General features: G+C 37.3%; 1 protein-coding gene across 2 annotated transcripts in view; it reads left to right on the top strand.

Annotated features, from left to right (window-relative positions):
- CFAP99 (cilia and flagella associated protein 99) overlaps positions 1-14,040 on the top strand; it is a 60,661-nt gene extending 46,621 nt beyond the window's left edge. For both annotated transcript variants that reach the window (XM_064511520.1, XM_064511519.1), the window contains 4 exons: positions 131-282; positions 5,296-5,501; positions 11,077-11,239; positions 13,501-14,040. In XM_064511520.1, the coding sequence (XP_064367590.1) occupies positions 131-282; positions 5,296-5,501; positions 11,077-11,239; positions 13,501-13,668 (689 nt within the window). In that variant the 3' untranslated portion in view covers positions 13,669-14,040. The remainder of the gene's footprint in view (positions 1-130; positions 283-5,295; positions 5,502-11,076; positions 11,240-13,500) is intronic.
- The last annotated feature ends 269 nt before the right edge of the window (positions 14,041-14,309 follow it).

Raw genomic sequence — 14,309 nt, 5'->3', positions numbered from 1 at the left:
TTGTTCCTTCAAGTACCTTTACATCAGTATTATTATCATCATTATTCACAAGTGCATATGAATTCTTCTCCAGATGGACTACTTGTTAAAATATGCAACCAGCTAACAGAGATTCATTCTTTTCTTTCAGTTCAGGAAGTTTGTGAGGAAAATCGAGAACTTCTTCGGCAAGCTTTAGAAGAAGAAGAGGAGAAGCTTAGGAAAAGATATGAATTGATTCAACAAATACGAGCTATTGAATCTTTACCAAGCCTCAAAAGCAAGTTTGTTGATTTAACTGAGGTAAGCTCAAAAGGAAAAATGATTGTTTTTTCATAAATGCATATTGTATGTTTCACATATTCAGAGGAATTACGTACTGCATGCAGATATATTGCTGTCTGGATACACAGTGCCCCCATGGCACAAAGATTAGATATGAACTGGAAAGTTCCACAAAGCTTTTAAAATGAAAATTTTGCCATGAAGAATATTATAATGGTAAGTGAAATCTTAGGCCCTTTGAACTTTCTGTGTATTTTGCCAATAGGATCCAGATTTTATAAAACTTTCAAAAAGAGAATGCCAGGTGATTAAAACATCTAATCAGCCTTCACACATCTTTCAGTCCTGGGCTCTCATGTTCAAACACAAAGTTTGGACTGATATTGCAGTGGCGACTGCCATGGTTATTAGCAAAATTAATCTCCTGCGCTTTTGAAATTGTCAACATTTAGGTATATTAAAGAGATTGTCTAGTGAACCCAAAACCTCTGAACCCAAAACTTTCTGATGTGTTGTGTACACACTGTGCAACTGACCTGTGTGTACATGGTTAAGTCCACAGGAAATGTATGCCAAACTTGATGGGTTTACTATCCATGAACAAAGCAACAGCTGATACATCTGACATTGGACTTGTAGCACATATGATAGAGTTGTTCTGCTCTTGCAAAGTGGCCATTTTTCCAGAATTTCAAGACTCATAAATACAGAAATCTGTTATCTTACCACTAAACCAGAAGCACAGTAGCTGAAAGCTACTCTTCCATTTCCCATATCCAAAATGAAAAGAATAATATCATAGAATAATATAAAATGAAATTAGCAGTTTTAAATATAATCCTTCTGTTTTTTCTTTCCTTTCTTTTGAGTATTCAAACTGAAGATCACAAAAAAGGAAACATCCATGGTTAGTCTGCAGAAACCATACAGAAGGGAACACATCTTCCTTCTGTGGGGCTGGTGGACAGCCAACATGATGCTTTCATTTTATCTCCTGCTCTTCTGAAAAGAACTGAGCCATTCATTGGTTTCATTGGTTCCAAAGCTACCTACTCTTTTTGCAGCCCTGCAGATAAATACTCCATCTCATTTATCCAGATTTTGGAAAACGTATTATCTTAAAGTGTGGAGTAAGTGAACAAGAATAAAATCAACTCCCTGAATGTTCCATCCTCCTTTTCTCTCCTTGGCTTCTCCTCCACTTCTTCTTTTCCAGCCAAGGAGGGCAATTCTTTTTTTATCAGAGTCAAGCCCAGACTCACTCCAGCCATCCCTGGAGAAATACTACCAAACCACAATGGGAAAAACAGGAAAAAAAGTGAAAAGTACGGGAAATTATTGTGTACCACAGATACTGTTAACTATCTGCATGGAAATGACAGAAATGTGCCCCAATCTATTGGTTTTTCATTGCTTCTAGGTAGAGTTGTGCATTTTGTCATCCCTAAACAGAACCTTTAGTAAGGTCTCACTGCACATTTGTTTCCCAGATGGTTCAGTCAGAAGAGTGCAAGCTGCAAAGACACAAGTGTATAATGTAGTCAGACCCGGAAATGTCATTACTTTTTCAATCACAACAACTTCTGTAAAATGATGCAGGCTCTCAATTCAGGACAATGAAGGTGATTGGAATGTCAGCACTTTCTTATTTTTGAACCTAGTTCATTTCACTGCCATTTACAGTGCCTGTCGACCCCTCAAATAGAGCTTCCACAGAAATCCTGTTTGTTTCTAAGTGCAGAATATGGCTTTAAATACATTTTCCCATCTAGCTCATCTCAAAAGGCAAAGCAAAAGAACACAGCAGGTTTCAAGTCTTATTTGAAAAATTCACTCCAAATCACGCTTATGCTATGTGTAAGGTTACCAAAGTGTAAGGTTGCTGATAATGGGGTGGCCATACAGGTCATATTGCAAGTAGAAAAGAATGGACCTGAACAATATCTCTCAGTTTACTTCACAATTCCCTCATATTCACTATTACAATAGCATTCAGATTTGAACTAGCCCACTTCTGGTGATAGCTTGCCTTGTTTTTTTCTTTCTTAAAAGGCTTTTTCAGACTATCTAAAATTAAATATGTGTCCATAAAATTCTGACTTATTCTCATCATTTTTAAAGTACCCAGTTCTTCCCTTGATGGCACTTCAGTTGCCTGAGCACCAGCATTATATACTGCACAAGAACAGAACTTTTCATATTTTTGGAAACACTTCACTGCCTTCACTGAATATTTTTGAAATGCAGACACTCAAAGTATTCAATCTTTACCATTTTACACTTCTAGGAAATTCTCTTTTCTAGAACTTTTCAGTGTATCCTTGCCATGCCCACACACAACCACTGGTACATGTGCCCTGTTCCAAAACATTTTCTTTTCACTTCCTCTTAATACAACTTCACAGTCATTGACTAGGTCAGAATGGTGGCAAGGTGGTATAACACTTGGTATTTGCAAATTCACTCTAAATTCAAATTTGAGAAGGAGATAAGTGATCATTAACTGTTTCAATAGTCTATGGTAGTAAATGTTGATAAAAGAGGTGCAAGAAAAAGACTGATTAATATTGAACCCTTTTATCAATCTTCTACTGAAGGTACCCTTGACTTGTATTTAGTCTGGTAAATGTGAGGAGTGTGGAAGCAGAAACCACTAACCCAACATTGGAGAGTGAAAGTTTTGGTGAAAAAAGCAGTGAGGCGATGATCTTTTCTTATTGGCCTAACTTTTGAAGTTTTAAAAAGAGAAGCTATGGGTACCAAAATTGTAGGAGAAACCCTTGGAAACCTTGGAAGCGTCCTCAGGGAAGGTCGCCCATGACACATTCTCATTCATTGATTAGCTTGTATCATTAGGCTCTTCAGAATAACTCAATAATAAACCCAGTTAAGTACCACTGCTGTAGAAGCAGATAGCCAATCCTGATAAATATAAAATGCTGTTTTGTCTTATTCTGCTTTGTGTTTCCCTTTTCACTTCCCCATTACTTTTTTCTTCCTCTCCGTTGGCTTTCCCCCTGATTCTTAGAAATGCTGCTCTGCACAGCCAGAGAATGATCACCTTATTAGGCTGCTTAGATGGCATCCCAGACCAGAGAAGAGGGACTGGGTCCAAGTCAATTCTTACAGCCAAACTGACAATCTGAGCATCTATCTGTGACTGAGCATCCTTCTCTTTTCCCATTTTTAATTCTTCCCTTCCATGTTCTGTTTTGTAAAAAGCCCAAAAGCAGGAAGTCAAAATGTCAACAACCAACTCACTATTCAATACATGGACTTTTTTGTTTTCTGCTAAAAAGGATTGCTTGAAAAAATGCAGGCTCTTAAACTGAATAATTTCTCTCCATTAAAAGGATTGTAATGAGTTTTGATTACATATGTCTATCATTATCGTATAATTTCATTGTCAAAAATACAATTTGGAAGAGCAGTTCTTTTTTGCTCCCCATTCATCCTTTCCAAACTTTGTCATTAATTTTCTGTCACTGGTTCTATGGAAATGAGTCTTTGTGATCAAAATTCCAACCAGTGTTTCACTTTTAATGTTATACAACCATATAGCAACAATCAGATTAACATCTTTAACTTCCTGCACCCATATATTCCATTATAACCATCAGAATGCATGGCACAAGATATGTACCAAAGACGTGTATCAAACAATATATTAAGGTAGACAAAAGAATATTAGTTGCTGTGAAATGGATGAAATTTTGCAAACAAAACTACATAGAAGCTCAGTATTTGTGTAGTTATGTAATTTTTCCATGTAGGCAAATGTATATATATGTAGACATAGGGAAGGAGAGAGTATGTGTATGAGCAGGGGTTGAAAACTTCAAGTTTTCATGAATCATTTTAGAAATGATCTGACTTCATTTGCAAACTCCTGCAGACTTCCAAAGATGAGGAAGTTTCTCATTACATCTCAGAATTAGGCTCCTTATCTCTCTCATTCAGAAGTGGATTTTAAAAAGCCTTCACAGAATCACAGAATAGTTGAGGTTGGAAGGGACCTCTGGAGAGCATCTAGTCCAACCCGCCTGCTCAAGCAGGGTCACCTAGAGCACGTTGCCCAGGATTGTGTCCAGCTGGCTTTTGAACATCTCCAAGGATGGAGACTCCACAACCTCTCTGGGCAACCTGTTCCAGTGCTCAGTCACTCTCACAGTAAAGAAGTTTTTCCTTATGTTCAGACAGAACTATCTGTGTTTCAGTTTGTGCCTGTTGCCTCTCATCCTGTCACTGGGCACCACTGAAAAGAGTCTGGCCCCATCCTCTGTACACTATCTCATGAGATATTTATACACATTGATAAGATTCCCCCTTGTGTCTTCTCTTCTTTAGGCTGAAGAGTCCCAGCTCCCTCAGCCCTTCCTCATACGAGAGATGCTCCAGTCCCTTAATCATCTTAGTAGTCCTTCGCTGGACTCGCTTCAGTAGCTCTATGTCTCTCATACTTTGGAGGGCCCCTTCATTAAACATTGAACATTCATGTTTGAATATTTTAACACTGGGCATAAAGATTTGAATTTTCTAGGTACAAAGCATTGTTTATTCCTAGTCTTCTCAGATAAAAACAGTGGATACACATCATAGTTCAAATCCATAATCTGGAAACAGATAGAAAAAATACTTATTTTGGAGAGTAAACTCTCTTCTGGTTTTACAAACTTAAAAAATATAGAGTATTACACATTTCAAATTAAAATTAAAAATTCTTATTAAAACTAAATGATATACTAACTATTTTTTTTCTGGCCAGAAAATACATTGCATTTATGATTAGTCTAGTATATATTTCAACATTTTTCATGAAAAGTTTTATGACCCTTATATTTTTACAAATACAAAAGATGATATCTACCGCCTGAAACCATTTGTGATAAACAGCAAGTTAAGGCCTATCTTTCTTGAAGTCAAAACATTCAGCCTGATTTGGAATACAATCAAAATATTCTGGTTTTACTCATTTACTCTTCCCTTGCTATTTAAAGAGTGTTATTTGAACCAATATTTCATTTTCTCTAGACTGGTGGCCACGGTTTAATTTGTGAAATGTCAATAGTGGAACTACGTGAACGCCTCGCTCTGCTCAGAGAAACACAGAAGGCAGCAGAGGAAGAGAAGAGAGACCAGATAATTCATGAAAAACAAGCGAAGGAACAACTTCTTCTAGACAAACTAGACCAGATTTCCCTGTTCAGAGCAGAACTTGGACGAGCAGCTGCTTTAAAGTCAGTATAAAACAGCATGTGGCATTTAAGGCATTGCAACTTTGTTAATATTTTGCTAGCCCTTTGAGAAGAAAAACAAGTATAGAGCAAAATGCTGCCCTTTTATAAATCAGTAGGACTTTTGCCAAAGATTACAGTGGGGCCCAGATTTCCCTTTTCTTCTTGGAAATAATTTGTTTCAGATTTAACAATTCTTTTTCATCAATTTGAATTTATGGTTGAAGACACTCGTTAGCCTAGTGACAGTATTGCCCCAGGATTCAGAGCCAAGATCATATATTGGGAAAAGCAGCTCTGCCTTTCTTCTGTTCCTTTTCAGTTAATCACAACTAATTTGATTTTATTGGAATCATTCTAGATGGCTACTTAAAGTGATTTCTCATTTTTACTTAATATGGCCATATTTTTCTTCTTTGAACCTCATTTCTTGTGTGGAAGGGCAGGCTTTATTTTAGAAGTTAAAGATATTATAGGAAGGAGATTTTCTTATAATAATAACAAATAATAAATTCAATATAGTATATCAGCAGATCAAAGAGAAAAATCTTTGCTTACAGGCTCTCTGATCAAATTTTGTATTCATTATTCATATCTATTATTCATTATTGTATTTATTATTATCATAAAGGATCCATAAGCATCATAGATACTTCACATATGCAGAAGCCCTTCCACAAAGCGATAAAATTAAAGTTAAAACTATTTACAAATAAAGCTGAGCGGGAAGAAAGCCTGTATGAAAGTATAAAACATGGCACACATCTTGATCTTACGCCATTTTTACTGCATCTTGACTAGTTGCTGTTGTTTCCTTGCAGGTTATTTTTCATCTTTGCCCTTTTGTCTATTCAGTAGTTTACTCCCTATCTTGCCATATTTATTTTGCAAACAGACATTCATCCTGAGATTCTGAAGACATAGTCTATAAGGCTAAAAGCACATCTCTTTAGACGTGTCTTAGATTTGTGTTTATCACTGAGGTACCAAAGGTAGCTTCTTAGAGTGCAATTCATATGATTGATTTGTCTTCCAGTTCTAATTCTCAATCACAGAAAGCATATTGATGTATTCATGTAACTAGTTTGCACTAGTCCCAGCTCTAATTTGGTTTGTTGCTGATAGTTAATCTCCAAAGAGTGGCGTACTGTTAGTACTTAAGAAGACAGTGTTAGTACTTAAGAAGATAGTTTAATGAATCAATAACTGCAACTCCAGTGGATTGACTGCATAGATCAATGACCCTCTCTTGGATGACATCCATAAAGAGAAGGTTTTAAGACTAACGAACCTGAAATAGAGTTGGACATGGAAATAAACCCTTATCTCTAAGCATTCAGTGTTGTAAAAGACTGTGGGAGCAATTCAAGTCACTACTTTCCATTAGAGATTCAAACTAGAGCTTGAGCTTGTATACCATGTAAAATCTGTTTCTCTAGTAACTTCTCAAAGAATCATTTGTTATGCTAGATATGCAGCCTTTGGATTTCATATGGTGCTGGGTTTCTTTAAAATAGACTCTTTGGCTTAATTCAGATCTAAAACTGTTCTGATCCTGACATAAGCTATGTCTGAATGAGAAGCTAGCTTTATTTCACTTTTTGTCCTGACACATTTGAAATGTTATTTAGAACAGACCACCATGCCAAAGATGATAGAATGCAAATGAAATTAAACACTTAATTTGCAGGCTTCTGTTCAGATTCATGGTAAGTAACAAAGAAATGTACTTTATTTTAATGTAGCCTAATTGCTTTCCAAATAAATAAAATATAAAGTTTCATTATATATGAAACCTGATGTTACAAGACTTTTCCTTTCATGGCTATCAGGCAATCATATGTAACTTGGAAGCATCATCTACTGTAGAGAAGCATCATCACAGTATTCCAGAAATGCTGTTCTTCAAGAATGCGTTTAATAGCATTATCATCTAGAATGCAAATCTATGGTAGTATTTCTGTTAATGTAGGAGTACGGCGTGCTGGCCAATTAACAGATACTAAAAAATTTCCTGTAGCTTTTGTTTTTTTCTAAACAAGCTATGGCCTTTATGTGTTAAACATGCTTTACAGACCCTTAATCCTGAAATCAAATCAGTGTGAGTGATTCATTGCTTGTGTTGCACTGATATACTACACTGGAGAAGTAAAGATCAAATGATTATGTTTACAGAATTAATTAATAATTATAGGGATAGAAAAGGAAATCTTATCCGTGGTGCTCACAAGATATTGGTATGCATCAACATAAAATTGCATATTGTATCTTAAATTGCATTATGTTGAAGGCTGCTGCTAATCAGCTAAGGTATGGCAGCTAAGCTTTGCTAAACAGATGTGTTTTGGTTAGCATCAGTTGAAATTTAATTGGGTCCCTACCAAGCAGGTTTTTTCAATATAATTTCAAACAGACATGCATCAACTCAAAAGAAGCACATAATAACATATAATGAACTATATTAAACAAAATAGGAAATAGATCCTGAAAAGTTACCAAGACGTCAGCCTTTAATAGTCTGCAAGCCATGGCATCCATCAGAGCAATGGCTTTGTGAGTGCTTGCAGAACTCTTGAGGAGACGAGTCAGTATATATGCAGCACATCCCTTTAATTGGCAGAATTTCACACAGTTTGAAAGTCAGCAATGGCATATGCAGTGGACAGACATTTGACTCATCAGCTTTCAAAAATGAACACCAAAAGATTTTTGAGTGTTTCAGTACACGCTACTGTATTACAGGAACTTCCCTGCTTACTTCAGGTACAACTCCCTTTTATTTCGGTGAGGCAAGGTCTATATTGCAATGAATCTAATGCAATTAGAATCAAGCAGTAGATCAAAACAGTTGGTGCTGAGGCTCCTTCCATCCACATTATCTGTGGCTTGGGGGTTTTACAGGCTTAGATTTAGCCTGGCCCTGGGACTTCATGTGCTTTAAAGCTGTCCAGAGGAAAGTTATCCCACAAAACTTTAAGCACTCAATTTCTGTCTCCTCTGCAAGCTCCTCCAGGAAACACCACACGATCCTTTTGTCTGTCTCACCCAGATGACAGTAGCATGTCAGTGCCCCCATCACCCACTGGCACCTAAGCAAAGCCTTGCACACAGAAGCCAGCCATTTCTGTTCTTGCTCATGTTCCTGCCTTGCTTAGTTTCCTGCTCATTTTCAAGGGACATGCTGGTGCCTGCTGCCCAAGTCTCCTCCCCACTCCAAGTCTGGGCAATGTCCAGATGAAGTGCTGTGGGGAGGAGAAGGATGGTGACCAAAATTCTGCAGCTGCTATTCCAGGGAGGCCGTCCAAACCGACACTGATCCTCCTTGGCTTCCCTGTGTAGGAGAAGAATCAGGGAATTGTTATGCGGAGTAAGATGGATGGACTCCCACTTTTTTTCATAAATTATCACACAATTTTCTACTGAATCTGGAGAGGATTCTTCTAAACACGTACTACCCCATTTTGAATGGCTGCTACCTTACTTTCTTAGGAAATACGTGATAGGGGAGACAGAGATTGTATGAGCTTTCTCTGCCTTGAAGTTCTCTACTGACCATCACAAAACACTAGAATTTTAAAATTCCATTTTTCATGCCTTCCCCTCTTTGAATTTCCTAGAAACGTTGTGATGTGGTATAGCATCTGAAAATTTATGGAACCGTCTGCTTTTTGGAATAATGTGGATGACGAGCACATGACTTCATGTAGGAGAAGACTGAACATTAGACAGATAATAAGCAACTATTTACAATGTTAATTCAGAAACAGCTGCTGCTGCTTCATGATGTTAAACCTCTTGCTGTTTTTCCTGTAATTGTATTTACAAGAATCTGGATTTGCATGTAATGAAAGGTTTTGTTGCTTATTCCCACTGACAATATTTAATCATGAAGTGTTTACATAAAACTGTATTGTTATAGTCTCCTATATCCCTTTGAATGCAATGCCTCATTACAGTGCAAATAGAAATAATCCATGTTCTCTATCAGATTAATTGATAGAGCATAATTTTAGACTTACATATGTTAGAACATAATTTTTTAGACTTCAGTGTTAAAAATTAATCTCACTGTAACAGAGTAGGTAACTATATTAAGGAGGATAAGGAAGTGTTATCCCATCCAGATACCGTGACGCAAACAGCAGAGCAGTGCAGGAAGTGTCTCGGGAAAGCAACTGGAAATGAGAAGCCCATTTAAACTGTGCCCTTTTTTCCATAGATTAATCACAGCAAAAGTGAAGCTAGCAAGACAGACAAAACCCATTTCACCTAAGGTGAAAGAAGTATTTGGATCCCTGGGATCTTGATACAGACACTTTTAAAAGCAAACTGGTAATTTTAGCATCAGAAGGGACTTCCCCCTTCCTCTTTCTCCTGCTCCTTGAGAAGAGTGTGCCTTATACTGAAAACATTATAGTGTAAGACCCAAGAGATAAGGGAAAAGTTCTGTTGTAAAACAATTCCAAGGGGCAACTTGTCAGTGAATTAGTCCTGCCACTCATAGAGTTAGTTACCGTATCAGCTGAACGAGGCCCCGGTGCACTCTCTGCCTTGAACAGGTCATTCTGAGTCTTACTGTTGTTTCCACTAAAAACAATTGTAGAGAAATGTTGTACTACAGCAAAACAAAAGGACCTTTTAACAAACTTGGACTAAAACTAAAAAGCCCTGCTATCCTTGCCAGCTGAGAGAAGACATCAGTTCTAACCTGGTGATATGGTATATAATCGTATGTCTCCTTTGGTAGGGCTGACACTTACTTTAGCTCTGAACTGGGCCAGAGAATCACAGCTGCTCATGACGTAATATTAATACTACAGCTTAATGACACTAAGCCAAATTCAAGAGCAATGTTGAATAAAAGAGAAAGTTGAATGTAAGTAAGTAAGTGAGTCACTGTGTGAGGTGATATAACCTACATGAAAAAGTTGCGAGTAAATTGTGCAAGCTGGGTGAAAGTAAGCAAAAACTGATAAAATGTAAAGTCCAGAGAATATAAAAGCAGAGGAAAAAAAAAGTAAAAAGAAGGAAGACTATCAAATAACTGCTCTCATATTCCTTTTTTTTATGCTACACACTGTACTATCAATTTATGCCCACCTAGACCCACTAACCTCAATTAATACATCCCCATCCCCATTGATTCTGAATTTGGGCATTGAGATTACACAGAAAAGAATATCTTTATTTGCCAAGGAATACAGCAATCAAGATGAATGCTAATGATCATATAAAGAAGATGCCATAGTTCTCACAAGCAAAAAGCTGCAGTATTATCGCAGGTTTTCCACATATTTTTCCTAAAGTATTTCAGGCTTGAAATGCCTCTGATATTTTCATCATGGCATCTGTGGGAAGAAATTATTTTGTACTGTGTAGTAGTGCTGTTCTGTAAACAACAAGAAGCAAGTTGTGAATACCATATTCATTGAGCTATATGATTTAAACCTGTTTTCAGTCTAGCTAGTCCCCAGAGGCAAAAGCAAATTCATAATTATCAAAGTAATATATGCTCAGATGGATTATTCTGTAGGTTGATACTATTTTACCTTCTTTTTGTTTCCTTTTGGTTTTGCAGGCAAGAAGAAAAGAAAAGAAAGTCCCAGTCTGGTGAAAGGCCTGTGAAAGATGAACGCATTTTAAACCTGCAGCAAAAGATTATGGAAAAAACAATGGAGCGGAAAAAGCAAGCAGAACTCTTAAAGATTACCTCCCAGAAAAACAACATTACATCAGCCAAGGTCTGAGAGTTACATAAAGAGAAACGATCTGCAATATACCTGGTGTTCACAGACTTTTTCTGCTCAACTGCCACTACTGGTAGGGGTGGCAAAAGCAGGTGCTGCCATATAGTAGTGGCAACAGCAACCCCCTGCTTCCTGTATATGCATGTCTTCTATCTGTCCAAACCACGGCCTCGACCTCATCTTCTTATCACATCTGCTACCAGAGACCAAGGCTCATCCATATGTTGCCTGTCTTCTCACTCCTCCTACCATATATTCTCATCCCACCAAAACAAGACCTTACCCCTTGTCCCTAACTCTCCTCCTCACCCTATCACACACATCCTGCGACACCCAGCTGTGACCCTGACCTCCTCTTCCATCCAAGGCATGTTCCACTTTATCATCTCCATGATTTTTATCTCACCTTTCCTCAGTCTGGTCCCACATCAAGATATGGAAGCACCACTAGGCCTGTAGGCTTTTTGATGGGTTACATTGGTTGTGTTTCCTTGGCAAGTGTCTAAAGACAAGCAGTCAGGATCTGCTGCTACTGCTGCGGCCTCTGCCTTCACCTCACACGTGCTTAACATTTAGAAGTGGTTCAGATACCAGCAAGAGTACATATACTGCAGCTTAGGGAACACTGCAGTGAACAGTCATGATAGGATCACTTTTTAAAAGCTGTACTAGCCCAATGTAAAATTAGAACTATATCTCCCAATCTGTTAAAATAATAATTCCTGACCTGTTTTCTGAGAAGCTTTGATGAAGCTAAATTCAAGTGAGGAGGAAAACTGTATTTTTCAAGTGTGTATAGTTCAAAAACTGAAGTAGTGCCATCTTTTCAGAGTATTGGTGTTTGCTGCCCTCAGAATCCCCATTTCAGGCCTCAAAAAACAAAACTATAGGTGCACGCAGACAAGGGTGTAATTCAGGAAAGCGTTCCCTAAATTGAGATGGCTTTCTGAACTGAGGCTTTGAACACATGCTTAAAAGCTTTGCTGAATAGGATCCAGAGTAAAGTGAAAGCCATAAATGGAGACTTCAAAGGAAAGCAGCCATATAATTAAAATGTGAGTCATTTTAAAAAATCAACAAAAAGAAATTTTAAATTAATAGCTAGAACTTTTGACTACCTGATGTGGGATTCTGTGAGTGCTCTTGTGTCATATGAATATGCAAAAAAGCCAGAGTTTGAAAGCTGTTTTGATACTAGGTTTTGTCTTTTTATTAGGTTTAACTGTAAGTCTCTGAAGACGTCACAGTGTTTTTGTTTAAGTTCTGCCCAAATGTTAAGATAGCTGTAAGAAAAATCCAATAGAAAAACCTCAAGGTTAATATAAATTATTTAGATATTTTGGTGTATCTTCCATCAGTACTGTTGGGCTCTGCCTGACCATATCCAGATGTTATTACAGAGAAGTGGCTTAATTCTGGCTAGTTATGTCCAGCAGCATCTTTACTCTAGCTGAACTGCATATTGCTGAAAATAGTGGTAGTGTGACTATAAAAAAGAATTCTTCCCTTTATGCAATAGTTATCTAGCATTCTATTCATACTGCTACCTTTTAAGAGTCCTCAAGAGATTGAAGAAAATGAGACCTACTCCTATAATTAAAGTTCCAAGTCCAGATTGTGGCTTCATTTACATTTGTGATGGCCCTTTAGGCCCAGTGAGTTTGTGCTGATACAAGTGAAGATAAAGTTTATTCATAAATCACTATTCAATTAATAAAATAGAATTTATATTACAACTTAGAAAACTAACTATAAGAAAACTTATCATTAATAGAAAACACATTGTTCTATCATTTTAAGCCAAGAATCAGATGAGAAAGTCACTGTTTTCTGTTTATTCTGAGCTTTCTTGGCAATGCTGCCTTGTGAACCTAGTTTTTGAATCTGCAAACCAGTAGAGTCTGATAGAGAGGATCTTTGCAACTGTTTGTTCATTTATGGCTTTAAGTATAATTTGTTGGCAATGGGAGAACATAAGGTAGTGGCATTGGAGCATAAAAATCCAGATGTAATTTTGTCTTGACCTAACATTTTGTGGAGTGTTGCAGCTGTGTTTAATTCATCTTAAACTGGGCAACCCAATCAAGTTATGTTTCTGTTCATCATGCCTAGTTTGAAGTTGACATGTTTCCCAGTCGTGTTAGCAAGTAGAATATGTCGCCAGCCAGCCAGATTATCATGTAAAAGTTCAGTGCATCATCTAAATAGAACCGTTATAATCTCTGCGGTCTGATATCTTTGTTTCTTTTCTGCAGAATTCTTTGCAGCAGAACCATTGGAAAGAACTGGAAGACAGTCGGGAAAGACAGTTCAAGATCCTTCAACATGGCTTCATGGCCAGAGAAACAGCTCAGAAAATGGCTGCATACGAGGCAGCAAAAAGTGGAGCCACAGTTTGTATACTGCGTTCTGAAGTAAAATAAAATACATTTGGAAAAAATTCAGATTTGCTGGAAAACTTCTCCCAGTGTGCCTATATATTACAAGGTTGAATTTTAACCCTTGTTTCATCTTTACAGTTTGAATAGCAGAACTCTGATCATACAGGCACATTTGAATCAAAATTTGTTAATTTGGGGGTCATAGATTTTTTATTTTTAATCTATAATGACCTATTTTTCCAGTTAGAATTAAAAGCTGTAAGAAACTGAACCCTTGCAACTGAGGCTTCTGTGGCAGGATGACAAATATCTGGATAAGAATGCTGTAGTCTGTATTTCTATTAGCATTATATATTGTACCATGATTTGCTACATTCATCTTCCTAAACAATAAAAATGAGAAAAAACAAGGAATATTTGTTCGCATATGTATCGTTTCAGGTGGCATGGTCAGCCCAAGTTCCCAACACATCTTCTTACATGACAGTAAGAGTGCATAGCAGGACCACCAGTTTCAGCACTGGTTTTAGAGGGTGAGGGCAGAACTGTTCAGAAGGTTTATATGACATGATGGCCTCCAGCAGCCAGAGACTAGACTAACTGACCTAGAAGTACCGTTCCTATATTTGCAGAGGTGAATATTTTTTGTCTTTGAATGGTGGAAGGAGAACATAACATTGTTT

The sequence above is a fragment of the Dromaius novaehollandiae genome, chromosome 4 (genome assembly GCF_036370855.1).
Source record: "Dromaius novaehollandiae isolate bDroNov1 chromosome 4, bDroNov1.hap1, whole genome shotgun sequence".
Lineage (NCBI taxonomy): Eukaryota > Metazoa > Chordata > Aves > Casuariiformes > Dromaiidae > Dromaius > Dromaius novaehollandiae.
Note: the sequence above shows the minus strand (reverse complement) of the source record. Positions and strands in the feature narration are given on the sequence as shown.